Source organism: Diachasma alloeum, unplaced genomic scaffold (genome assembly GCF_001412515.2).
Source record: "Diachasma alloeum isolate Michigan unplaced genomic scaffold, Dall2.0 Dall_scaffold_00196, whole genome shotgun sequence".
Taxonomy (NCBI): domain Eukaryota; kingdom Metazoa; phylum Arthropoda; class Insecta; order Hymenoptera; family Braconidae; genus Diachasma; species Diachasma alloeum.
In genome coordinates, this window is record NW_021680361.1 from 1,642,010 (window position 1) to 1,668,907 (window position 26,898).

Consider the following 26,898-nt stretch of genomic DNA (forward strand, 5'->3'; position numbering starts at 1 on the left):
ATTCACAAAATAGAATGAGCTAGGCCTAATTCTCATAGGGAAGTCGAACTGCCCTTTCTTAGCATTTAATAAGGAAAACCGTTGCGCTAACTAGCTGGAAGATTGATGATTTTCCGAGATATTGAAATTTCGAGTTGAAGAGAAAACGTAGGAGAGGGGCCCGAAGGGGAAGAACATGACTGTCCTGAGCACAATCTCTTGGGGGCCCATCAGAGAGCACCCGGCAGCAGACTTGCTGGAGACCGAGGTAATTCCAAGCTCAAGTAGACTCTGGATAGATCTTGGAAATCATCCCCAAGGAATTAAATCATCGTGGGATAATCATGACAAATTTATTAATACAAAATTTTTCAAAATTCGATTCAATATAATCTGAGAAAAGAATAATATTTCAAGGTCCAGGGCCATTCAGTGGAGGTGTTGATTGACGTAGAGAGGCGTAATAATTCTCCTCCTAGCAAATTTTAGACGAAAAACTCCGCGTGGTCAGAGAGTATAGTAAAAATGCGTAGCAGTTATAATTGTTGAGTAGAGAAATTTGTGTGACTCTGATAAAGAGATTCGAGTGAAAACTCATCTCAACGTCACTAGCGCACACTCTTTGAATGGAATAATTTATCATAATTATAAAATATACAGATACTCATGTTCAACAGTCATCAAAAACGCTCACATGCGACATAGATTATTGACGCAAATTGAAAAATCGAAATCAGATCTTTAGATGAAAATATTCCAGGTTTGTTATTTAGTTGTACTTCATGACGTGCGAATATTTACATCCATAATCAGGATACCAGTCGCCACCGCAGTCGAAGGGAAGTTATAGTAAAATCCGTTTAGTCTGTAAGTAATCCATGACGTCATTGTAATCACTGACATCACATGATGATCTTCTTAGACTAACTTTTCTTGGAATTTCCCATGAGGCTGATGAGGGTCATAAGTTTCGTAAGGATGATGAATGGTGTAGAAATTGCGAAAGATTTAAAGATCATGGTATGAATCAATATTTATTCCATGACGTTGGTTCTTCATTTGGATCATTCATCTATTCTTATGATCAATATAACTTTTCATATAAATCTCATTTGATTCTTATGACCTCCATCAATTTGCAGCCTGTACCTGAATTGGGGATGCATCTTGCCCCACGATCCACTAATGCCTGTAATTTCAATGACTGGAAATACTTTCTAATCAGTGGGTGCAATCAATGGGCTGATTCTCAATCTCCGATGTATGGGGCCCATCTGTAACCAAACATATTACACACATACCTCTTGATCATTCCTTATGAATTGAAAATTATAAAACCGATACATAACTCAAGTAAAATGAGAAAAACAATCTTTCCCATATTGCGCGTGCAATTACATAATTCGGTGCTTTGTGAAGTTACATATTGAAATATGTAACTTCACAAAGCACCATTCATTCAGGCATAGTTCGATATGACATCCTAACCCCCTGCTTGTGCGGTCAATCATTCGTAATCATGAAATAGACTTCTGCGATACTTATAATCAGTGTAATCAGGCCCATCATTCCAATTCAGAAATAGCATCATTATGGAGAAGGAGCGGACACCAGAGTTTGTAATTCAGTGGACTAAGTTCACAACTGGGATTCTATTCACATGGCCGCCGAGTTTAAATACAACACGACAAATAAAGATTACTCTGAAAATTTGTTGGTGGATTTCCTTGATTGTCGCTGTAACGAACGCCATTCCAATGCTCACTACGGCGTACAAATACCGGACTAATTTCATGAAATTCACTGAAAGTTTATATGCAGCATTGTGTTTTATCCAAGTTGTGTCGGCGATGATCATTGCGAAATTTCATAATCATCGGTTTCAGGTGAGTACAGGTGTCAGGAGAAAAGTTAGTCCAATGAGGACGTTGCCTTGGTGGCATAGTAGTAATTCTCATTCGATATTCAATTTCTTCAATAGTGTTTAATTGAAGAGGTAAAGACATTCGTGAATAATGCAAACCCTCATGAACGAGAAGTACTAATGAATTACGTGAAGCGAGTCACTCCTTCTTACTTTCGATACAATATGTTGGGTGTCGGTACAATTTTGGCTTATGTGATTGGTCTTTTTATTTTGGATCACCCATTACCAAATATAGTTGAGTTTCCATTCTCTGTATACGATCATCCTGTTTATTATATGGTTCTCATAATGGAAATACTAGGAGGTGGCCAATGCGCCTGTACAGGCGCTTTCATTTGTCAATTATGTCTGCTTATTTGGTATGGAACAATTCAACTGACATTTCTCGCTGAAAAAGTTGAGGACGTCACCTGTTTGCAAGAACTCGCAGAGTGCATCTCCATACATCAACACATATTGTGGTAATTATTTTATTCTTGATTCCAACGCATTTTCAAAAGAAATAGATACACGGGCTCATTTTCAGTACGGTTGTTACTGATATCGAATAAATCAAATTTAAGTGTAGAAAACCACTTCTGATCCTGATAGCTCAGATGAAAAGAGCACTCGGCACGACAATGTCGGAATTGCATGACAATGTCGATAGCTGTGACTCTTTTTTACCACATAATTTTAAATCATCCGCTGTATAGCCAAATGGGTAAGATATCTACATATACGGAAAAGTAAATCCCGGGCTCGAACCTATGAATGATTTCTAGATCATTTTATCTAATCGAATAATGTGAAAACATCATTAGAAATGTCTAAAAAGAAGCGTCAGTGCTATGAATTCCCTATGTAGATACGCTTATCTGTTATTCAGGTGTCGACATATCAATCGGGTATATTTTACCGGCTATAGTTAACTCTTACCATCTCATGTGATGATACACTGATAATGTACTCGAAATAGTCATAATATCACCACCTTTAAGTTACGAAGGAAATAGTAATTTTTGTGTTTAAAATGGGTCCAGGGGGCCTATTCTCGAAATATTTCCGTGCGCGGAATCGACTCCGTTGACGGAACGCCTATATGATTCCTATAAGCAATTCGTCTACGAAGCCACTTCCGTGCACGGAAATATTTCGAGAATAGGCCCCCAGAGCCGTTGCTAATAACGCCTAGCCATGGATGCGTCGATAACCTCAACAAAAAATAAAAAAATAAATAAATCAGAAATTTATTTTATGTTCTCATGCTGTTCTTCCTGTAAGGTATATTAAGGAAACCATGATAATCGTGCGACACATGGTAGCTTGCATAATCGTACTAACTACGCTATCCATTGCATGTGGAGGAATTCATATAGTCAGGGTAAGAATATAATGTGGATGATGACCATTGCAGATTTAATGATTCTCTTTGCTATAGAATGAAACACTCTTTAGTAAAGTGCAAACAATTTCGATTCTAATTGCATATGCCTTAGAGCTCCTTTGTATTGCGTGGGCCGCCGAGAACTTGACCACTATAGTAAGTTATCATTCTGCAGTAATTAATTTACTCATTCAACTTTGACATTCATTTTTTGATGATTATTCAGAGCGCACGTATTGGTTTTGCGCTATACAACTCTTTGTTGATGCCAAATTCAAAGGCGTGGAGCAAAGATGCGATTTTCATGATGCAGAGGTGTCTAAATCCGCCAAAAATAAAGATCGCTGGGTTGATGTCCAATTTATCCATGGAGTATTATGCGAAGGTATAGCAAACTTTATTATTTGAATGACAAAATATGAGTAAGTGGACAATATGAGGAATCATTAATTTCTGTTCCAGTATATGTCAGCAGTATACTCATTCTTCACTACGCTGCGTATCTTACTTAAAAAATTTGAGGACAACTGATAGTATAACCCGACATGAATTCAATTGTCTTAATAAAGGTACTATGGCGGGGTCAAGGGGAATCTAAAAAAGGACAGAATTGAATGAGCATTGTTTGACAAATTATTCAATCCATTTGAAAGCCACATATGAAAAACTGCATGTACAGCGTAACAATGGAAATGATTTGAATGTTGTTATCAATATACGCGGTTGAATAAAAGTAGTTACCATAAGCCAGTTCTGGACCAAATGGTGGCGAGGGGGTGTGCGGGGGCAGGAGGCAGGAGGCAGCAGGCAGGAGGCAGCCGGCCGGCGGCAGGGGGAAGGGGGCCGCTGCGGCTGGAGTCGTGATGGTGGGGGAGTCGCTGTGGGTAAGGTTTTTTGCTAGTGAGTGGGGTTGCTCGGTGGTGGGGGGTGGGTTCAAGGTGTGCGTGGATTGGCTCAGCCGTAACACGCGGGAAATTTTGAATGAAATAGATGCGCTCATCATCATTCCTATGGAATTATCCCGTACTGAGGGAAGGTATTTTTTAAAAAAATATAGAATGCATATAGATTGTTTTTTATACATATATTTTTTTCTTTTTTTGTTACATTTTCATAACCTTCAATATTTATATCAATCATGTTTTCCTGGAGTGGGTTTCTTTGTTGTAGGGCTTACTACCCTCCAAGGTTTTGGATTTCTCGAACTCTTCGCGAAATGTAGCGGTGCGTCTCTGCGGCTGCTATTCTTTTAACCAACTGCTCTCCCGAGATTCTGAGTTCTGAGGTCGTTTATCCATTTTTTCCCATATAATTTCCTTAACGGTTGATTAATAAGTTCATCAATAAGAACAAAACCATAAATTGATTGAGGATAATTTCGGGTGATTCTTCCGTGTGGACCTCTGTGTTCTTGAAGAATTTGCAGAGGGGACAGTTTTTCTTCATTGGAGCATTGGAGGAATGATGGAGATGACATCTTCGACAATTCACGATATCTTCATCCTTTTGCATATTTTCCGGTAATTTATCCCAAACATTCTCAATACTATGTGCAGCGCACATGAGCAAAAAACTTTTTGGGAGAATCGCTATGTCTTGAGTGCTCATTCCATCAAGACTTTTCGAGTTACAGAACATTTCCAAAGATCGTTGCAAACGGTTGCCATGTTTCACAACATACCAGGTTCTCACATTTTTCGCATTTTCCAATGCACAAACGAATGGGTCCTCGTCATCGTCATCATTATGAGGATGCAAACATTTCGACAACTCAAGGTCCGATAATTTCGGACAATCTAAATCTTCTAAATCGATCACTGATTGTGAACTTCCAAGAATCCCTTCCAGCCACTGTTTCTTCTGTAATCCTTTCACATAGAGGTTAGCTGCGTCTTTGAGAACTTCTTCAGCAATCTGTGGAAGCTCAGAATATGGTGTGTCTCCGGTTTCCCAGCGCAAGCCATGGAAACTGTTGATTAGCCATGTGTTGGAACGTTTAGCTTTAGCTGACAAGTCATCCCATGAATATGGTGGTTTGAAGAGCACACATTCAACTCGCTCAAGGTCATCAATATATGCAACTGCCAGTTCTTTAACGATAAATTTATTATCATCACTCTGAAATCCTTGAACGTCCACAATCGCGTCCATCTTTACACTGTAACGTTCTGAGTACGACTGATCACTACGCTGAAAGTACTGCGTATTTTCTTCAAGAATTAGATTGCATCATTATGCGTCATATTTCTCAGAAGTGTTTACATTTTTGGAAGAAGTGCGCATATTTTTTTTGCGCAGTTTCAGGGACAGTGGTTCGGAGTGGGAGAAAATTGCGACATATTTCTGAGAAATGTTTACACTTTTAGAAGAAGTGCGCATATTTTTTCGCGCAGTTTTCAAGGACAGTGGTTCGGAGTGGGGGAAGATTGCGTCATAAGAGGTAATACTTCCCTCATTCCTTTTGGCATCAGTTTGCATCATGGATCACTTGAGTCCAAACGAAGTGAAATTGTTATGCGCACTTCCACCATTTTTGGTGGATTATAATGATATTGTTATTAGACATTATGGTGAAAATCCAACACAAACGGCGCAAGACTGTTTTCGTGATTTCCTGGATTTGAAAGAGAATTTGGCACTCATCAAGAGTTTACGAATTGGACCAAATAAAAAAGATCTCCAGTTGACAACTGACGAAATTCATTTGTTAAAGTCGATTTCGCCATATGTCTGTGAGTACGACGATATTGTTATCAATCACTACGGTAACAATCCCCCGCAAACATCATGGGATTTTCTCCAAGATTTCCTAGATTTGGAAGGAAATTACAAAATTGTGAAATTACATCGAGACTCAAACATGGATGGGAGCGAGGAACAAACAGACTTGGTTGATAAAACCTCAGAGACTCCTCATTTTGCGCAACAACAACAACAACCACAAGATCAAGGACAAGAACAACAAAACCAAAATCTGGTAGAAGAGGCACTGGCCACCTCTTCCAAAATCAATACAAATACACCGGTGAAACGAACCAAAGATACTGCTGCTGAATCTGCGAAACGTAGCACCGCAGACAGTTCCAAGAATTGTTTTTTCCATACTCATATAGTATTCTTAAGCGATGTCAACAGTTCCGAGAATCTTTCAAGGCGACACCATAGTCAACACTTCCAAGAATCGTTCGAGGCGACAGCGTAGTAAACAGTTCCAAGAATTGTTTTTTTTTTTCATACTCACATAGCATCATTCTTGCGCGACGTCAACAGTTCTGAGAATTGTTTGAGGTAGTAAACAGTTCTAAGAATTGTTTTTCATGCTCACGCAGTATTCTTGTGCGACGCAAACAGTGCTGTGAATCACTCAAGGGGACAGCAACAAGTCCGAGAGTTGTTTTTTTTTATATTTCGAACCTCTATATAAACGCGTGATGGACTCTACTCGAGTTAGTTGACGCGCAACTTGCCAGTGTAAGAAAGCTTGCTGAAAAAACATTTAGTGTGAAAATATATCCGAACATTATGGATTCCAAGAAGTGTTTAGAAATTGTGGATCTACTCGAAGGAGCATACAGGAATCAACCTGTCATAAACTCTGAGAAGTGGATAAGAATGTGTGAAAATTACATCAAACTGTTTGGGAAGCTTTTGAAAAAGGACAGTTCTCAACTATCGATGTCAGATAAACGGCGAATCCAAACGATGCTGTCCTTTCTTCACAGCTATTGTGAGAAGTTCAAGAGAAAAGGACAACAACAACAACACCAGGGTGGACGACTTGGTGAGACATCAAGTGAAGATGAAAGTGCTAGAGTGATTTGGAAGGATCTGGAATCGGCCTTCAGGAGTCGAATGAAGACAGGTGTGATCATAAACCTAACTCACAAAGATCCTCAGTCCTTTCTTGAGGATGCAAAAGCTCTTGCTGTCATTCATTTGAAGGATGCTCTACGAGAACAGGGCAATATCAAAGCTAATGGAATTCTCACCTGTAAGTTCCAAGTCATGAAGTATGATGAAATTATTGAAGAAACGAAATATTTCAACACCAAAAATGAAATCATTCTGCCCACTACCAACATTGAGGAGTGGTTCAAAGATAATATCACAGAACCACTTCTAGCAAAAATTGAAGATTTTCAAGAAAAGGATTCTGGCTGGGAACTGATTGAGGTTATCAATCTTACAATGAATATTAACAGATATTCACCATTAGCAGCGGGTTCGAACACGTACATTCCATCGCCTCAATGCATACAAAGAAAAAAAGCCGTAGTCAATGTTAAAAACAGAGATGCATTTTGTTTTCTATGGGCGATCACAGCAGCGCTGCATCCGGTTACAACGCACGTTGATAGGCTGAGTTCATATCCTCATTACTCTTTGGCTACTCTACCAGATGGCGTCACGAAACTTCACTATACTGGACTGGAATTTCCAATGAAACTCAAGAATATTCCTAAATTCGAACGAATGAATGGTCTGTCGGTAAACGTATATGGAATTGATAATGATAAAGATATAGTTCCTTTACACTTAAGTAAAATCAAGTCAAGTTGGTCCAAGATTCATCTGTTATTGATCTGTGACGATGCTCAGATTGAACGTGACACTGAACCAATTTATCATTTCACTTGGATTAGAAATTTATCTCGACTTGTTGGATCACAATTATCTAAGAATCAACATCATTTGTTTTTTTGTGATCATTGTCTGAACCATTTTTCCACACTCAAATCATTTGAACGCCATGAGCCAGACTGTTTTGCAAACAATAAATATCGAATGGTATTGCCAGAAGAAGGAAAAAATATTTTGACTTTCAAAAATTATCAATTCAAAGAGATGGTCCCCTTCGCCATCTATGCAGATTTAGAATGCATTTTGGAGCCAAATAATTCTGAATCTTCATATGAGGAGCACATTCCTCATAGTGCAGCATTCTATCTCCAGTGTGCTTTCGATGATTCTCGCTCACGTTTCAAGATGAACCGTGGACCGGATTGTATTGAATGGTTCATAGATGAATTATATAGAATAGCTAATGAGGTTGATACTTGTTTGAAAATGAATGTACCAATGAAGCCTCTCACCCGTGAACAGGCTTGGGACTTCGATATTGCTCAAGTCTGTCACATCTGCGGTAAATCTTTCACCGAAACTGATGGAAAACATCACGATCATTGTCACTTCACAGGCAAATATCGTGGTCCAGCACACCCTCAATGTAATATTAATTATCAAAATTCTCATACCATTCCAGTAGTGTTTCATAACCTCACTGGATATGACTCACATTTTCTGATCAAGACTCTCGCCACAAAATTCCCAGGCCGCTTAAATTTATTGCCTATTAATAAAGAAAAATATATCTCTTTTACCAAATATTTTGATGAGACAATTGTTAATTTGCGTTTCATCGATTCCTTCCGATTTATGGCGAGTAGTTTGGAAAAATTAGCATCATATCTCGGCGATCAGGATAAATCCATTACTCGAAATTACTGCAACGATGATGAAGAGAAATTCAAACTTTTAACGAGGAAGGGAGTTTTTCCTTATGAGTATATTAACTCTTGGGAAAAACTCAATGACACTCAGTTGCCTCCAATCACCGATTTCTATTCCAAATTGAATGATGAGAGTGTCTCTGCTGAAGATTATGCTCACGCTCAGAAAGTTTGGGATACTTTTAATATTACATCTTTGGGTGAATATTCCGATCTTTATCTGACAACAGATGTCATCCTTCTAGCTGATATTTTCCAAAATTTCCGAAGTACTTGTTCTTCCGTATATGAACTTGACCCCCTACACTATTTTACAGCACCAGGATTAGCATTTGATGCTATGTTGAAATGCACTGGTGTTAAACTTGAGCTTCTTACAGATGTTGAAATGCATTTGTTCATTGAGAAAGGAATTCGAGGTGGACTAGCTCAATGCTCAAATCGTTATGCTCATGCCAACAATAGGTATATGAAAGAGGAATTCAACCCTATGGAAGAGACCTCCTATCTAATGTATTTTGATGTGAACAACTTGTATGGTGCAGCCATGTCGCAATACTTACCATACGGATCATTCAAGTGGATTGATCCATCAATTATCGATGTGTATACAATTCCCGATAATTCCAACAAAGGGTATATCCTTGAGGTCGACTTGGAGTATCTCAAGGAGCTCTTTGAGGCTCACAAAGATTTACCACTTTGTCCAGAACATATCATTCCCCCGAATAAAAAAATGCAGAAATTAATCACAACATTGCTTCCCAAAAATAATTATGTGATTCATCATCAGAATCTCAAACAATGTCTGAATTTAGGGTTAAAATTGACAAAAATCCACCGAGTACTGGAATTCAATCAAGCACCATGGCTGAAACCGTACATCGACATAAATACTGATTTGCGAAAAAAATCCAGGAATGAGTTTGAGAAGAATTTCTTCAAATTAATGAATAACTCAGTTTTCGGAAAAACTATTGAGAATGTAAGGAAACAAAAAGATGTCAAGCTAGTCACTAAATGGGAGGGGAGATGGGGAGCCAAAGTTCTCATTGCTCAACCCAACTTTCACAGTTCTACCATTTTTAACGATAATTTAGTGATTATTCAATTGGATCGCACAAAAATGTATTTCAATAAACCCATTTACGTTGGTTTCTCAATCCTGGATCTATCCAAAATATTCATCTATGATTTTCATTATGAGTGCATTAAGAAAGAATTCGGTAATGAGGCTAAACTTATGTACACCGACACAGACAGTCTTCTGTATGAATTTCAAGGACGTGATATTTATGAATATATGAAGGAAAATATTTCCAAATTCGACACATCAGATTATTCAGAAGATAATGCATTCGGGATGCCACTTGTGAATAAGAAAGTACTGGGACTTATGAAGGATGAATGCAATGGCAAAGTCATGAGTGAGTTCGTAGGATTGAGAGCAAAACTGTATACATTCAAAATTCACGGTGATGAGAGAGCAAAGAAGCGTGCTAAAGGAGTGAAAGGATCAGTATTGAAGAGGATTACGTTTGATGATTATAAAGACTGTCTAGATAATCATAATAATATTGTTAAGTCACAATATTTGATCAAGAGCGATAAACATGAAGTTAGGACTGTTGAGCAAAGGAAGTTAGCTTTAAGTTGGGAAGATGACAAGAGAATATTGTTACCAGACTCTTACGATACTATACCATATGGTTATTGTAAATAAAATAATCATAAACATTCCATAATAAAAAAAATGTATAAATCTCTGTAAATTATGTTTTTTATTTGCCACTGATTTAATTATAATTCATTCTTATTTATCCAAGTATTATGGGAATCATCGAAACCAAGCCACTTGACAAAGACTTCGTTCCCACGTCTTCGAAGTATCTTATCCACGAGGTAGACGTCAGGGTGTGTGACTTTCGTCAACTCCTCCTGGTAGAATCCACCCTCAATTGGTTCATCCTCATAGTCGATGAGTTTGTAGGTCACAGGATTAGTATTTACCACTTCACTAATCGTAAATATCTCAGTTGTCCAGTTGGGTGTATAACCTTTCTCGAAAACATTCTTGTACTTGCTGACGCGCACCTTATCTCCAACCTTGAATTTGATTCTCTTTGTGCGAGGTGCTTTGAGTTTTCCATAGACATGACGTAAGAGGTACTTCTCATGAGCCGCAGTGACATCTTTCGGTTTCATTCGAATTGTGCGATGTTTAGTATCATTATAGAACCCAACTAGATTCTTGATAATAGGAATCCACTTATATGTTCCTTGTAAGCTGAACTGTTTCCACATCTTCTCCTTTAGCGTACGATTAAATCGCTCACAGATTGATGCTTTGAGGTTGCTGAAGGTTGAGTACATAGTAATCCCATAATCCTTCATGAGCTTCCTGAAATCGCTGTTGTAGAATTCTTTGCCTCGATCTACATGCAATTTCTGAGGTATACGGCCTTGTTTCAGGATAGATTCCATAGCACTGGTCACATCCTTTCCATTCTTCGTCTTAATTGGCACAGCCCAAGCATACTTCGAGAAAATATCAATAATAGTCAGGAGATATTTGTGGCTTCCATTCTCACGAGCGTAGGCACTCATATCCACAAGATCTGCCTGCCATGTTTCATCCAATCCACGGACTTCAACACGTCGACGGGGATAATTCCGGCGCGCTGGTCTATGGAGCTCCTCCACTACTGTTGCCTTCGCGTTGTCCATTCTCCAATACAATTAGACGTCTATCCAAATGACTAATTATTTCAGAATTGCGTAGTGCCAAATTTTGGTTAGTCGCTTCTTCTTTCCTTATTCCGTCCAATTGCTCACTTATCAGTGAATATAAACCATTGACCATCACTCTGGTTTCATGTATAACCGATTCTTTCAGTGTTGTCAGTTCCTCGTTTACACGTTGAATGATCTCAGAATGATTGGTCAAACGTTCTTGTACTTCCTCCTCACTAACATCTCTTCGTTTCATGGTCTCTATGAAATTTGCTTGGAATGTATCAATCATCGTTTGAATTCCATCAAGTCTACCACCCATTGCTCCAGTCACAGTATATATGAGACGAAGCTCCTCCTTCAACATACTGCGCAATATCTTCAAAGATGTAGCATCATTCTCTTCTTTAGGATCCGCCAAATTACATAATCTCCGATGATCCATATCGTATTGTCCATCAAGCGTGACCTTGAATCCATCACCTGGAGGACCTCGGCTGCCAATGGTTCTCACAGCACCAGTACCCAACTGGCGTCCAAACACGTCGACACTCATGTTTTAAATGATGGAATTTTCTTGGCTACAGCTTAATAAATAATATTAGCTTCACGCAATTCCTCAATTATTGACATAATTTCATTGGTGTGACTCATATTTCCAGCTGACTGTGACGCCATGAGCAGTCGGAGTCTATCCACCAGCTCATTAGGATTGTCCCAGTACACATAATCCATTTTCCTGGGTTTCGCTGATGCGATCATATAATGAGGGAGGGCCATTCCAGTTTTCTTGGATTTGATGATATCTTCAATGATGCTATGATATTTCATCATAGTACTTGTTCGAAGAGCTCCATTTGGTTTATAGTACTTTCGGTACGCATTCGTACTTTGTATGATATTACCGTAGGTATGCTTATCAGTTTCAGTTATGAGACTCATGTTAGGTGATTTCTGAAAGATCAATTCGATTAAACCGGGTGTTAATGTGTATTTTTCACCCTTGAGTGTCATTGAATCGCCATGGAACGTGACCAAAGAGTCGCCAATCTTCATACCCTCTTGCAGCCGACGAACACCAAATTCCTTATCCAGATCGCTATCTTCGCGCTCTGTATTATAACGATTCAAATACATCTCGAGATGTTTCTGCGAGGCTGTAGGAGATTCCAGCTTAATTGATAAAATACGATCAGTTGGAGTCATGGCTTTTATTGGTGATATCTTCCTCATGGGGGTACTCGAATGTGCTTCTTCCATGCTGAATGGGAAATCTACCAGAGTTTTATATTCAGAATCATCATCATCATCCTCATCCTTCTTCATCCGTATAGGAGCACTAAATGTCTTCTCTTTCTTTATCTTATGTAAAGGTTCCTTCATTACCGATTGATCCACCAGTTTCTCGAGAGGAGTTATCACTGGTTTAAACACTTCACTCATAGCTCTTTCAGTGGTCTCCCTACCCAATTTTATCATTTTGTGTTTGCGGCGAATAGCATTACTCGCTTGAGTAATATTCCGCAAGATATCCGTCTCCTTTTTCAAATTGTCGCTCTGCATGTTGACACTTGTACAGTCACGCTACAACTGCTCTCAAATTCTCCAAATAGTGCATATTTATCTCTTCAAGAAACTGTCGAATCCTTTTCGATATCGACCCTCATCAATTTCACTGTCTTTATCAATTACCACGAAACTGTATTTGCCCTCATTCCAACACTTGGCACATAAGTCCTTGAACTCGGCAAATGACATATCGGTATTCACATGATCCTCATAGATGTGTCTCAAATTCATATCGTCTTGGCGGAAGAGGATCAGGAGATTGGTGTTGTCCCGCACCAGATGTTTAGGTACGTGAGCGTACGTCTGACAGAGATAGAAACTGTCAACATTTCTATGTCGTCCCATGCAGAAGAATGCTCGGACATTATCCTGTTTCTCGCAGGCAATATCATCGAAAATCATGATGGAATTTGGTCGAGCATCTTCAGGTTTGATGACTTCATCATGCTCACTAAAGGGAAAATATCCTACTCCCTTGATAGGGAAGAGCAGACGTTTGAGTAATTGGTATTTAGCCTGATTGAGAGATTTTGAGTACACATAGATATTCTCAAACCTCAAACCGTTAGGGTGCATTATGAGCGCTAGTAGAGCGTTTGTTTTTCCACAATTCGACGGTCCACAGATGACTGCACGCACACTATCTGGTAACAGAGGACCATGACGTTTCTCCCGAGTTTTCTGCCTTTGTAAGAACCCATCAAAATTTATTATCGGTAGCTTAGTCTTCTGCTCTTTGAAACGCATAGTTGATGACTGAACATGAATGACGGATGCCCATCATTTTTATGGGATCTCTCAGGGAACATATAAATACACGCGGTTCATCTCATCACTAGTCAGTCCTTCTATGACCATGAAGGTGTGCAAACGTAAGAGAGGACGTCAAGGTAAAGGATTAGTGAACAGTATCATCAACAAACTCCCTGTGGAATTGCATATCCCCGGATATCAGTATTGTGGTCCTGGGACAAAGCTACAGGAGCGATTGAAACGGGGTGACCCTGGCATTAATCCACTTGACGCTGCCTGCAAAGAACACGATATAGCCTATTCTAAAAATCGAGATAACCTCACTGCGCGACACGAAGCAGATAAAGTCCTCACGGAGAAAGCCTGGAAACGAGTCTTGTCGAAAGACGCAGGTCTTGGGGAAAAAGCTGCCGCTTGGGGTATAGCCAACACCATGAAAGCGAAAACCTCCCTAGGCATGGGGATAAAACCGAGCAAAGGAATCAAAAAGAAGAAGAGGAGGAAACGTAGTGGTGGTGGTGGATGTGGAAGAAAAAAGAAAGTAGCCCTACGGCAAATTTTACAAGCTGCCAAAACATCTATGCGTCCGGGAACCGATGCTATTAAAACAGCACTCGAAGGTGCACGCGCTGCAGTGAAAAAGATCGGTGGTAAAAAGCAAGTGCGATCACCTCGCGTTCTACCTGTACCTGCGAAAATCGGAGGTTTAATACCCTTCTTGATACCGCTGTTTGCAGGTTTGAGTGCCACCGGAGCTCTGGCTGGTGGTGCAGCAGGTGTTGCAAAAGCCATCAATGACGCGAATACAGCTAAGAAAGCTCTTCAGGAGAGTATGAGACACAATCAGACAATGGAGGCTGTTGCATTGGGCAAAGGATTATACTTGAAACCCTACAAGAAGGGCTTAGGTCTCCATTTAAAAAACGCATAAAGCTACCACACCGAGCTCTCACCGATACCGACTTGATGAAATATGTCAAGCTTATGGGAATCCCACATTTTCGTGGTGTATATATGAGGAACGAAATGCCCAAGTCAGGTCCATGGAAATACGAATCAAGCATTGTCAATCTTGATGATAAAGACGGGCCTGGAACGCATTGGGTTGCATACAAGAAACGGAAGCATGAAATTATCTATTTCGATAGTTTTGGTAATCTTCATCCACCTCAAGACCTGATGGATTATTTCGGTGTTGGTAGCATTATCAAATATAACCATGATCGGTATCAAGATTATGATACGGTGGTGTGTGGACATCTCTGCTTGAAATTTCTCAATGGAGAAATAATATAAAACCTCAATCCGCTACACCACGAGCATCAGTTAGATATCAACTGTGATGAGTGACTCTTTTACATTGACATTATCAGGCACCTCTTCGGTGTTGGAGGCTCATTACTTTCCTCCAATTGAATTATCACCATTGAAAAATCACACTCTAGGATTGGCTGAACTATTAACCTTCAATTCCATTCCCAATATTGACACCGGGAATAACAAGTTTTACGTGGCGGATGAAATTATTGAAATACCAACGGGAAGCTATGAAATCGAAGATATTGAGTATTTCTTGGTTGAGAAACTGGCCAAACACAACATAAATATCAGCCTTAAGCCCAACAATAACACTCTGAAGAGTATAATCAAATGCAGTCATCCGATAAATTTTGAACCAGAAGATTCGATTGGACGATTATTGGGTTTCACGCAAGGTATGCTCTCGCCCCATGTCAGTCATGAATCTGATTCGCCAGTAATGATTCTCAAGGTCAATTCACTACGAGTTGAGTGCAACATCACCACTGGAGCATACATCAATGAACAGCGAGTACACACTGTACATGAATTCTTCCCAACAGTTCCGCCAGGATATAAGATCATTGAAGTGCCATCGAACATCATTTACCTTCCAATCGCCGTACAAGCAATAGACCATCTCCAAGTGAGAATTGTTGATCAAGAAGGTCAATTGGTGAATTTCAGAGGAGAGGTTATAACAATTAGATTACACATTAAAGCCTAATATGGGCATTGTTTTCAACATCAAATCCGGAGGTCGTTATAAAAGTGAATCACCATTGCCACTTCCAAGCAGTCATCGACGAGCGCTCAAAGCGTTAACACCACAGAATCGAAAATTCCTAAGAAGTCTAGGACTCAAAGTCCTGAAGAAAGGAAAAACAAATTAGGGAGAAGAAAAATTCATAGTTTCCTCTGCTGTTGCATTGTCATCTACCACCGTAAGCCATGGAAGAGATCCTGAAAATTCAAAAGCCCATCGTCTTCGACGAATCAATCGCTCATTACGAGATTCATGCACATCAGCCTTTTGCATCGGCGACTTTCAATAATAATGATGAAATTCGCATCGCCGTCCAACATCAAGACTTGTGCCTGCTGCCAAGCAAAAGTTCATTGCATATACATGGACGCTTGACCAAAGCAGATGGAGGAGCTGTGACGCACACAAGATTAGTGAATTGCGCGGTTCTCCACTTATTCGAAGAAATTCGCTACGAATTAAACGCCATTGTCATTGACAGAAACAAGAATGTTGGTATCACAACACTGATGAAGAATTTCGTCTCACAAACTCCGAGTCAAGCTGCTCTTCTGGAGAATGCAGGTTGGATCCTTAAAGATGATGAATCAACAGTCACTGATGAGGATGGCTATTTTGATATTTCCATACCTTTGAGTATGTTATTGGGCTTTGCTGAGGACTATGGAAGAATCATTGTCAATGCGAAGCATGAACTCATTCTAACACGTGGGAACAGTGATGTGAATGCAGTCATCCAAGCACCGGCAGGAGCAGCTGCTGCTGAAGCATTCAGACTCTCACTGGATAAATTGGAGTGGATGATTCCCTACATTAAAGTAGCTGATTCCAAGAAAATCAATCTGCTGAACTACATTTCCAAGGACGCCCCGATTCCCATCAGTATTCGAGCCTGGGAGACGTATGAGTATCCCTTCCTACCGGCGACCTCTAAACATGTCTGGGTGGTGAAAAGTTCAACTCAATTAGAGAAACCTCGCTACGTCATTGTGGGATTCCAAACTGACCGCAAAAATCGAACCAATAAGAATGCGAGTCGTTTTGATCATTGTAATATCCGCGACATAAAGCTCTTTCTGAATTCTCAAAGTTACCCTTATGGTAATCTGAATCTTGATATCAGCCATAATCAATATGCGTTACTCTACAATATGTATACGAATTTCCAAAACTCTTACTATGGTAAAGAAGCTGAACCACTCTTGAGCAAGACAGAATTCCTCAGCTATGCTCCACTCATTNGAAGTTACCGTTATGGTAATCTGAATCTTGATATCAGCCATAATCAATATGCGTTACTCTACAATATGTATACGAATTTCCAAAACTCTTACTATGGTAAAGAAGCTGAACCACTCTTGAGCAAGACAGAATTCCTCAGCTATGCTCCACTCATTGTCATTGATTGTTCAAAGCAAAATGAGTACTTGAAGTCCGGACCAGTAGATATTCGTCTTGAATTCGAGGCTGATCGTCATTTCCCCCCTCAAACTGCAGCCTATTGCTTAATCTTACATGATCGTATAGTGGAGTATCACCCGATTAGTGGAGGAGTTAAAAATATGATGTAAAGAAGAAAAAAAAAACATTGTTTATATCGATTGTATACATATATTTTTANTAAAAAGTTTTTTTTCCATATAACAATGTGAATATGTTTTCATTTTATTTCAAAAAATATTCCTTATTTTTCTTGAATTTTCTGGACCCATAGGGATGAGGACGTTGTCTATCCTTCGCTTCACAGTGATGATGATGATGATGACGTTTCGCAGATGCAGCAGCAGTATCTTTGGTTCGTTTCACCGGTGTATTTGTATTGATTTTGGAAGAGCTGGCCAGTGCCTCTTCTACCAGATTTTGGTTTTGTTGTTCTTGTCCTTGATCTTGTGGTTGTTGTTGTTGTTGCGCAAAATGAGAGGAGTCTCTGAGGTTTTATCAACCAAGTCTGTTTGTTCCTCGCTCCCATCCATGTTTGAGTCTCGATGTAATTTCACAATTTTGTAATTTCCTTCCAAATCTAGGAAATCTTGGAGAAAATCCCATGATGTTTGCGGGGGATTGTTACCGTAGTGATTGATAACAATATCGTCGTACTCACAGACATATGGCGAAATCGACTTTAACAAATGAATTTCGTCAGTTGTCAACTGGAGATCTTTTTTATTTGGTCCAATTCGTAAACTCTTGATGAGTGCCAAATTCTCTTTCAAATCCAGGAAATCACGAAAACAGTCTTGCGCCGTTTGTGTTGGATTTTCACCATAATGTCTAATGACAATATCATTATAATCCACCAAAAATGGTGGAAGTGCGCATAACAATTTCACTTCGTTTGGACTCAAGTGATCCATGATGCAAACTGATGCCAAAAGGAATGAGGGAAGTATTACCTCTTATGACGCAATCTTCCCCCACTCCGAACCACTGTCCTTGAAAACTGCGCGAAAAAATATGCGCACTTCTTCTAAAAGTGTAAACATTTCTCAGAAATATGTCGCAATTTTCTCCCACTCCGAACCACTGTCCCTGAAACTGCGCAAAAAAAATATGCGCACTTCTTCTAAAAATGTAAACACTTCTGAGAAATATGACGCATAATGATGCAATCTAATTCTTGAAAAAAATACGCAGTACTTTCAGCGTAGTGATCAGTCGTACTCAGAACGTTACAGTGTAAAGATGGACGCGATTGTGGACGTTCAAGGATTTCAGAGTGATGATAATAAATTTATCGTTAAAGAACTGGCAGTTGCATATATTGATGACCTTGAGCGAGTTGAATGTGTGCTCTTCAAACCACCATATTCATGGGATGACTTGTCAGCTAAAGCTAAACGTTCCAACACATGGCTAATCAACAGTTTCCATGGCTTGCGCTGGGAAACCGGAGACACACCATATTCTGAGCTTCCACAGATTGCTGAAGAAGTTCTCAAAGACGCAGCTAACCTCTATGTGAAAGGATTACAGAAGAAACAGTGGCTGGAAGGGATTCTTGGAAGTTCACAATCAGTGATCGATTTAGAAGATTTAGATTGTCCGAAATTATCGGACCTTGAGTTGTCGAAATGTTTGCATCCTCATAATGATGACGATGACGAGGACCCATTCGTTTGTGCATTGGAAAATGTGAAAAATTTGAGAACCTGGTATGTTGTGAAACATGGCAACCGTTTGCAACGATCTTTGGAAATGTTCTGTAACTCGAAAAGTCTTGATGGAATGAGCACTCAAGACATAGCGATTCTCCCAAAAAGTTTTTTGCTCATGTGCGCTGCACATAGTATTGAGAATGTTTGGGATAAATTACCGGAAAATATGCAAAAGGATGAAGATATCGTGAATTGTCGAAGATGTCATCTCCATCATTCCTCCAATGCTCCAATGAAGAAAAACTGTCCCCTCTGCAAATTCTTCAAGAACACAGAGGTCCACACGGAAGAATCACCCGAAATTATCCTCAATCAATTTATGGTTTTGTTCTTATTGATGAACTTATTAATCAACCGTTAAGGAAATTATATGGGAAAAAATGGATAAACGACCTCAGAACTCAGAATCTCGGGAGAGCAGTTGGTTAAAAGAATAGCAGCCGCAGAGACGCACCGCTACATTTCGCGAAGAGTTCGAGAAATCCAAAACCTTGGAGGGTAGTAAGCCCTACAACAAAGAAACCCACTCCAGGAAAACATGATTGATATAAATATTAAAGGTTATGAAAATGTAAAAAAAAAAGAAAAAAATATATGTATAAACAATGCTTCCATTCGGAAGCAAAAACAATCTATATGCATTCTATATTTTTTTTAAAAATACCTTTCCTCAGTACGGGATAATTCCATAGGAATGATGATGAGCGCATCTATTTCATTCAAAATTTCCCGCGTGTTACGGCTGAGCCAATCCACGCACACCTTGAACCCACCCCCCACCACCGAGCAACCCCACTCACTAGCAAAAACCTTACCCACAGCGACTCCCCCACCATCACGACTCCAGCCGCAGCGGCCCCCTTCCCCCTGCCGCCGGCCGGCTGCCTCCTGCCTGCTGCCTCCTGCCTCCTGCCCCCGCACACCCCCTCGCCACCATTTGGTCCAGAACTGGCTTATGGTAACTACTAATAAAACATCACTAATTTTAGTGTTGTTCCTACGTTATCCCTCAAGAAATAATATATAAAAAGTACTGAACTTATCGTTATCCCATTCATTCGCGCGTATACCTAATAATGTCAAACCATTTCTATTGTTATGTTGTACATGTAATTTCTGATATTTTTCTCCCGGTGTAAGTTGATTGAATAATGTGCTGAAAACTTTTTGTTTAATTCATTGCTTTTGTGGATCCCAAGATAATACCCTTAAGACAACCGATGCATTTAATTTATATTTCACTTCACTTATCCTAATTTATTATAAATGACCGCTAGCGTCTACATCTGACTGTATCTGCAAGAGCGATCAATTGAATTTTTATGAAAGAGTGATTATACCCAATATTGTTGTGATGTTGATTTTTGACGAGTGTATAAAATCTATCGATGTTCTGTACTGGCATAGCGGTAAATATTTATTTATTTATTTATTTATTTATTTAGTTTATTGCTTTTGAGACTACCTTCATAGCAAGGGGGGGACAGGTGTTTACCATAATATGCATATAAAAGTAATAATTCAGATTATTTCGCTCCATATCTAGTAAAAATAAAAATAAAAAAATAAATAAAAAACTGCAATTTCACATTTATAAAATTCAGTGATATTAGCAAACCGCAGAGTTAGTGCATAAAGATAAATAAAAATAAAAATGGCAATTTAATAGCAGGAGCCTTAGCTTTACAATAACTATTTATATATATACAGAGCCCTAATAATTCTCCGGAGATTCACAATCAATAAATACTGTCAGTTCTTCCCTCGCGCAGCCATTTACAGTAAAAAGTACATGAATAATAATGCAACAAACATGACACAGTGGCACCAAAAAACATGGTTTAATATAGATTTAGAATTTCCTCCCTTCTAGCCATTGCTTCACACATGAAAATATATAAGGCTCTAGTGCTTTCCGAAGATTCACAGTCAACAAATAGAACTAGATTTTCAATTGTCCAGCCAGTCACGAAAAAGCTTCAGAGAAATTGTCCTCTAGGTTTATTGTACATAGAATATCTCAAGATCACATGATTGATGGTTTCGGGATCATTTGAATTACACAATGGTCAGGGTAGATTTGGATCGAGTTTATGGAATGTACCATTGACAAGTATTGAACGGGAGAATTTGTTAGCTAGCCTAACTTGAGCTTTAACTCTTTTATAAGAGGGCGGGGATCGATCTAGGAGCCATTTGGCTGGAGATAGAAGGGTTCTAGGGGGCAATCTGATTTGCAAAAAATTCGACTGCTCTGCTGCCAAAAGGTCCTGATTTATAAGATTTTTCTCTAGAGATTCAATAAGGACAGGCTCTATCATCTCCCAAGCTTCAGAGGATGGAGAGCACTTCAAGCTGCAAGCTGCAAAAAACTGATTCAACCAGTTGTATTTTTTCTCATAATTTCCACGTGAGATCAGATCAAAAAGCCTCAGGAGACACACTTTGGGCAATCTGCCATCATCCATTCCAAGAACCCTTCCAATCCAGCCAATTGTGAGTTTAACTACCTGCAATTTCAATTTTACTACACCTGCTTCCAGTCTCACAAGATAGTTTGGGGTGTTTAATGGGATCAACAGAACTTTTTTGAAGAAGCGTACTTGGGCAGCCTCAATCAAGTCATAATGATTTACGCCCCATACAGGAACCGCGTACAATAGAGTTGAGGTCAACATACTAACGTAAAGTTTCAGAACAGTGAGCCAGCAGTCAGCCGATGACCTAGCTAGAATAGAGCGTATAGCCCCAGAAGCACTTTTAGCCTTCTCAATAGCCTCCATTGCAGCAGTTAGACCTAAAGAGGAACTAGTCATGGGGACACCCAGATAGGTGTAAGAGGGAACAATTTCAATTTCATCACCTTTATAAATAAAACCTCCAAATAACATAGGGACACCATCTTGGGAGAGCAGTAAATATACGCATGGATATTTATACATTTTATGAAAATATACGTTATATGTAGAACATTCTTCATCCAACTAGATTGTTCATGGTGTTCCATTACTTGAAAGAAGCGTCCAAATTTTTCTTTCAGAATTTCTGCACCGGAGCGGTCCCACATAACAAAAAGTAGTATAACAAAACCGGTTTTGGCCCACCGCGACCTTGAGAAATGAGTCACGAGGGTCAACCGGTTGTAGCGGGGTGATTGTAAGGATCAACTGATCACGAAAATGGGGAATTATGGGCAGGATCATGTGGACCATGGAGGATCATTCAAGATTAGCGAGTAGCGTAAAGGCTACGAAAGTCAGAGAGGCGGATAAAAAGCATGAGTATCAAAAAGCCGTAGGTGGATGAGTTAATCATAAGATCAACCGAGGTGGATGTCAGAAGGAATTAAAGGTAAGCAAGTATCAGGTTTACTAAGGGTTAAATGAAGGTTGTTGTTTCCATGAGTATTTAACACAGAACAAATTCAACACATACCCAATTCAACGTACAGCAAACTTAATACATCACGAATTCAATGAGGCATGTACTTAAAACTTGTATAATAAATGATTTAATAAAAAATGATATAATATATGATTTCACTTGCTTCGTTATTGAAAATTTTTTCACATATAAATTTCTCCAAAATTCTGATGATCACAAAAGATTAACTTCTTCAAAAACACAATCGAATGCCACTTTCTAAATCAATTGCAGTTCAACATTCTCATGTAGGGCAATACAAATGGCTGGACATCGGGCCAAGCCCAACGCTGAGTTCCTCGATAATTGGCTGCAATCTTCGGTCGATGTTCCGCCAAACGTTGAAACATACCTTCGGGCCATCATAGACAACGACGTGCGTCCAACATTGACGTCGATTAACAGCCAACCATCGGTGAAACAAAGCCTTAAAATCGTTTATACATATTAGATCCAATAGTTTATAATCGATTTATAACCCTTCTGACCCATTCCAGTGAATCAAAACAGAAAAAAAATGAAATAAACAAAAAGGATTCAACCGCAAGTCCTTTTGATCTGTCGTCAAACGCGCTGTTCACTGAGCCATCTGAAATTTGTTATGGCGATAGATTTTTTGGGGTATACAGGGTGTCCCATTTGAAATAATTTGGTTCAATATCTCTTGTAAAAAGGGGGGACAGCAAAATTGTTCAAATACAAGTTATAGGGTTCAGAGGGGGAAATTTAGTGCTGATGGAATCCAGGCCCCCACTGTTCATGTTTCTATACTAAGAGCATAAAGTCAGTACTTTTACATGGCAACGATATTTTTCACCACTAGAAAAGTTGTTCGTCTCGCTCCGAAAAGTTCAATCATACCATATTTATGGATGAGGTCATCGTTTCCACGTAAATAATCGTACGAAAATCAAATTAACGGAAAATATTTTTATAAGACTATTTTACAAGTTCTAGTCTTCATGTAGGTATCACGAACCGTCATTGCAGAAGATGTTCGACGGTACCGCCATTAACAGCAAGGCACAACTCCAGCCGGCGTCTGAAACTTCGAACAACAGACCGGAGGACTTCAAATGGAATGTTCACGATTGCCTGTCTGATCCGTCTCTGTAAATCTGCTCGAGTTGTCTGTTGATTGGTGTCCATAACATCTTTCACGGAACCCCACAAACAAAAATCGAGTGGGGTAAGGTCAGGAGGTCGAGGTGGCCACTGGACAAAACCACGTCGACCGATCCAACGATTGGGGAAAACAATGTTTAGATGATCTCTCACAGATCGACTAGAGTGCGATAGTGCACCGTCTTGCTGGAACCATGCCCGCTGTCTAGTTGCTAAATGCATGTTATAATGATTTTTCTTTGGCCTCAACAAATACTCAATAAACCCTAACCCAAAATTCTCGATTATTCAAACACGGCCAACTCATTACCTTCGTTCTCGTAATCCGACAAGTCTGAAACGCCAAAAACCATAACGCTAAAACTGGACTCCAGGAACAATCAGCAGCTCATCCAATCCTTACTCCGTGTATTTAGGGCGCCAGCCGATTTTTAACAACGCGGAATCGACAAATCGCAAACGGAATCGTATTTTCTTAAAACTAAATACTGGTTGTCGCCAAAAATCCAATAACGACAAGGAACGTATCACAAACCATACGCAGAAATGTGGATTACGAGGGTACGGGATTTAGTCGGCTGCTCAGTGTACGGGTCGTGGAGAGAGGGGTGGATTCGTGGACGAGAACATCAATTAATAAAGCCAATCATCGATCGAGAAAGCAATAAACCAATGTCTTAAATTCTAAACGGGATAGGTAAGGTCGATATTGAATAATAAACATAATTGTACTGACGTGTTTTGCTATTGCCGAGATTAATACACAATCGTAAACTCTTGTAAATACAAAATTACATGGCTGTGACTCGAAATAATCCCAATTATTCTAAAAAGGTCCGTTAAAATCTAGAAGACTCGAAAATATATGAATAATAAAATTAAGCATGAAAGAGAAAGCGATCCCAATCCAAAGTTGATAGAAAGAAGCAAAAGTATTGTCCACGAGGGGAACACGAATCCGAGAGAGAGAGAGAGAGAGAGAGAGAGAGAGAGAGAGAGAGAGAGAGAGAGAGAGAGAGACAGAGAGAGAGAGNGAGAGAGAGAGAGAGAGAGAGAGAGAGAGAGAGAACGGATGAGGTAGCTACGCAGAATAAAGAGAGAGCTGACGAAAAAGGTTATAATTTTTCTTATTTTCGACGGTAATTAATCGAATTTCGAATTCTGGAGCGTCTTTGTAATAGTTTACATAATTCTTACGCCACTTGCATTAAAATCGGGGATCTCATCCACCGAAAAGGTAGCAAAATGAGCTAGGGAGCTTGAATCAGCCACGTGGCTGATTGACCGGAAGGGTGCATTTCTAACCCGGAAATGGAGGTTTTCTCCATGAAAATAGGTAGCTTACGGTCTCCAATGATTTCCAAAATAATAGGTAGCTTATTCATTACCGCAAGAGAGCTTAGATAATTTTATTGTTCTGGATTCCAACCGTAAAAGTAAAGATAACAGACAGATAGCGTCCCCATGCTCAACCGGAATCCAAAATTCAACGAACGCTAGAGAGCATTGAAACGCGTGAAAGGTAGCTTAAGAACAATTCAGGTAACCTAATTTTTCCTCCAAAACTCTTGTGAGTTGGAGAAATAAAAAAAAGAAATAGATAGCGTAGAATAATTACGTAAAGAGAGCGAGACAAGGTAACAAGCAAAAAAGGTGGCAGTGAAGTAGGTAGCGAGTGGCATCAATCGCCGTAGCGAGACGCATAAAGCATGAATTTTTGCACAAACGTTATGGTAGGTAGCATTATTAATATTTTGATTTATTCAGGTAGAATAATTATTAATTAGATAATTTCAGGTAGCTTCCAGGGAGCATTTGGGTTCGTTTGAAGGGTTTCCTCTCCTTCAAACCATGAGTATCGGTGTTGGCGTCAGTCCGAGAGGTAGCGACGCCATCCCGCGTGGTCCCATCGCTTTTCCGAAAAACCGCACTAATTCACTTTTAATCACCCCTAAATAAGTACACGGGTACTTACCATAGTCTGGAGCGTTGGATTCGACGGTAATTGGGTTGACTGGCCCCGATGATTACTTCAAAACTAATTTCCGTAAGGGAGCAACGCGGAGAGGTACCTCACACGTGGTCGTCCGGATGAACACTGTAATGGCGACCATCGCGTGTCCGCTCGGGCCTGTTGCACCGTGGTAGGGAGCCTGGGGGAGACTAGCCCCGTACGGTGCTGACTCGAGTGTTGAAGATGCGAACTATCGATTCCCGGGGTAATTGTGCGCGAAATATTTAAAGATTTAAACTTGAATTTTCCATATAATTGATTCTAATTACTTTAACTGAACAAAACTGTAGTTACTTGAACTCAACATGAAATTGAGATGGCTGAGCGGGTCTTCAGTCTATCTACGACCGGAATAAGGTAGCTTATCTACAGAGGGCACTCTCCGGAGAGGAATTAGGACTTTCCCAAAGAAAACTCGAACGCAAACGCAACTTAACTAAACTAAAAACCCAATGGCGATCCGTTTTGACGACTGGGAAATCGTCTCCACGGCCTTCCAACTGAAAGCCCTAACACTCTCGCTCAAGGGAGCGCAACATTTCAACTCAACCTATGCACTCACTCTATCGACAAACCAAAAGGGTTACTGGTAACACTAGGTAGCACATTATCTTGGCCAAATATTCCACGGTCCTGATCCTTAACCGAATTTACGTAGAAAAATCTCAAAAATACTTAACTTTTATATTAACAAAACTGACTCGAAAGTAATATCTGCAAAATATCTGGTTTATTTAATGAAGTTATTTAATGAGTATTATTCTAAAAATTTAGGGGATCGATTCACGCGATAGGTAACCAATTTAAGTAATTCTCCGAACTTAAGGTACCGCTAAAGTAGAGTTAAGGTAGCAGGTGGCTGTAATGTTCCGTATGGATTTTTTTTTTACGGCCTCGGAGTCCCTTTTTCGGGTCCCATTCGGCACTCTATCCAACCCTATGCATGCGGTTGTGGATTCTACACTGTACCGCATTCGCACTTGTATAGAACATAGAAGTAGCATGGGGAAACCACAGAAAACCCATGCCGGTACAGGCGGTTCCTCTATTAGCAACCTCCCGCTCGCTGGAGCCTTCCGTTGAAAAATTCGGTTCCACGGGGAATCGAACTCACAACCTTTCGCACATTAGATTTGCGTCTAATCCACTCGGCCACCGACGTCGTTCGTATAGATTGCTATTGCGAAGAAAAGGTAACGGTTTATAAATTTTTACTCTCTCTCTCTCTCTCTCGCTCTCTCGCTCTCTCGCTCTCTCGCTCTCTCTCTCTCTCTCTCTC

The 26,898-nt window shown here is 39.7% G+C and overlaps 3 protein-coding genes across 3 annotated transcripts; 2 read left to right on the forward strand and 1 right to left on the reverse strand.

The window, feature by feature from the left end:
- Nucleotides 1–1,571: 1,571 nt before the first annotated feature.
- LOC114841737 lies at nt 1,572–3,803 on the forward strand. The gene is made up of 6 exons (XM_029126836.1): nt 1,572–1,865; nt 1,961–2,367; nt 3,170–3,269; nt 3,327–3,428; nt 3,499–3,657; nt 3,735–3,803. Exons 1-6 carry the CDS (start codon nt 1,572–1,574, stop codon nt 3,801–3,803), a joined length of 1,131 nt encoding a protein of 376 aa, XP_028982669.1.
- Nucleotides 3,804–12,103: 8,300 nt separating this feature from the next.
- Nucleotides 12,104–13,078, reverse strand: LOC107048687. Its single transcript, XM_015272000.1, has one exon. It carries the CDS (start codon nt 13,076–13,078, stop codon nt 12,104–12,106), a length of 975 nt encoding a protein of 324 aa, XP_015127486.1.
- Nucleotides 13,079–16,087: 3,009 nt separating this feature from the next.
- On the forward strand, nt 16,088–17,473 carry LOC107048688. The gene has a single exon (XM_015272002.1). It carries the CDS (start codon nt 16,088–16,090, stop codon nt 17,471–17,473), a length of 1,386 nt encoding a protein of 461 aa, XP_015127488.1.
- Nucleotides 17,474–26,898: the final 9,425 nt, after the last annotated feature.

Coding starts and splice junctions, on each gene's coding strand:
- LOC114841737 (XM_029126836.1), top strand. CDS start 1,572: ATGGAGAAGGAGCGGACACCAGAGTTTGTAATTCAGTGGACTAAGTTC. Junction 1,866..1,960: donor TTCATAATCATCGGTTTCAG/GTGAGTACAGGT, acceptor TTTCTTCAATAG/TGTTTAATTGAAGAGGTAAA. Junction 3,658..3,734: donor CCATGGAGTATTATGCGAAG/GTATAGCAAACT, acceptor TTTCTGTTCCAG/TATATGTCAGCAGTATACTC.
- LOC107048687 (XM_015272000.1), bottom strand. CDS start 13,078: ATGCAGAGCGACAATTTGAAAAAGGAGACGGATATCTTGCGGAATATT.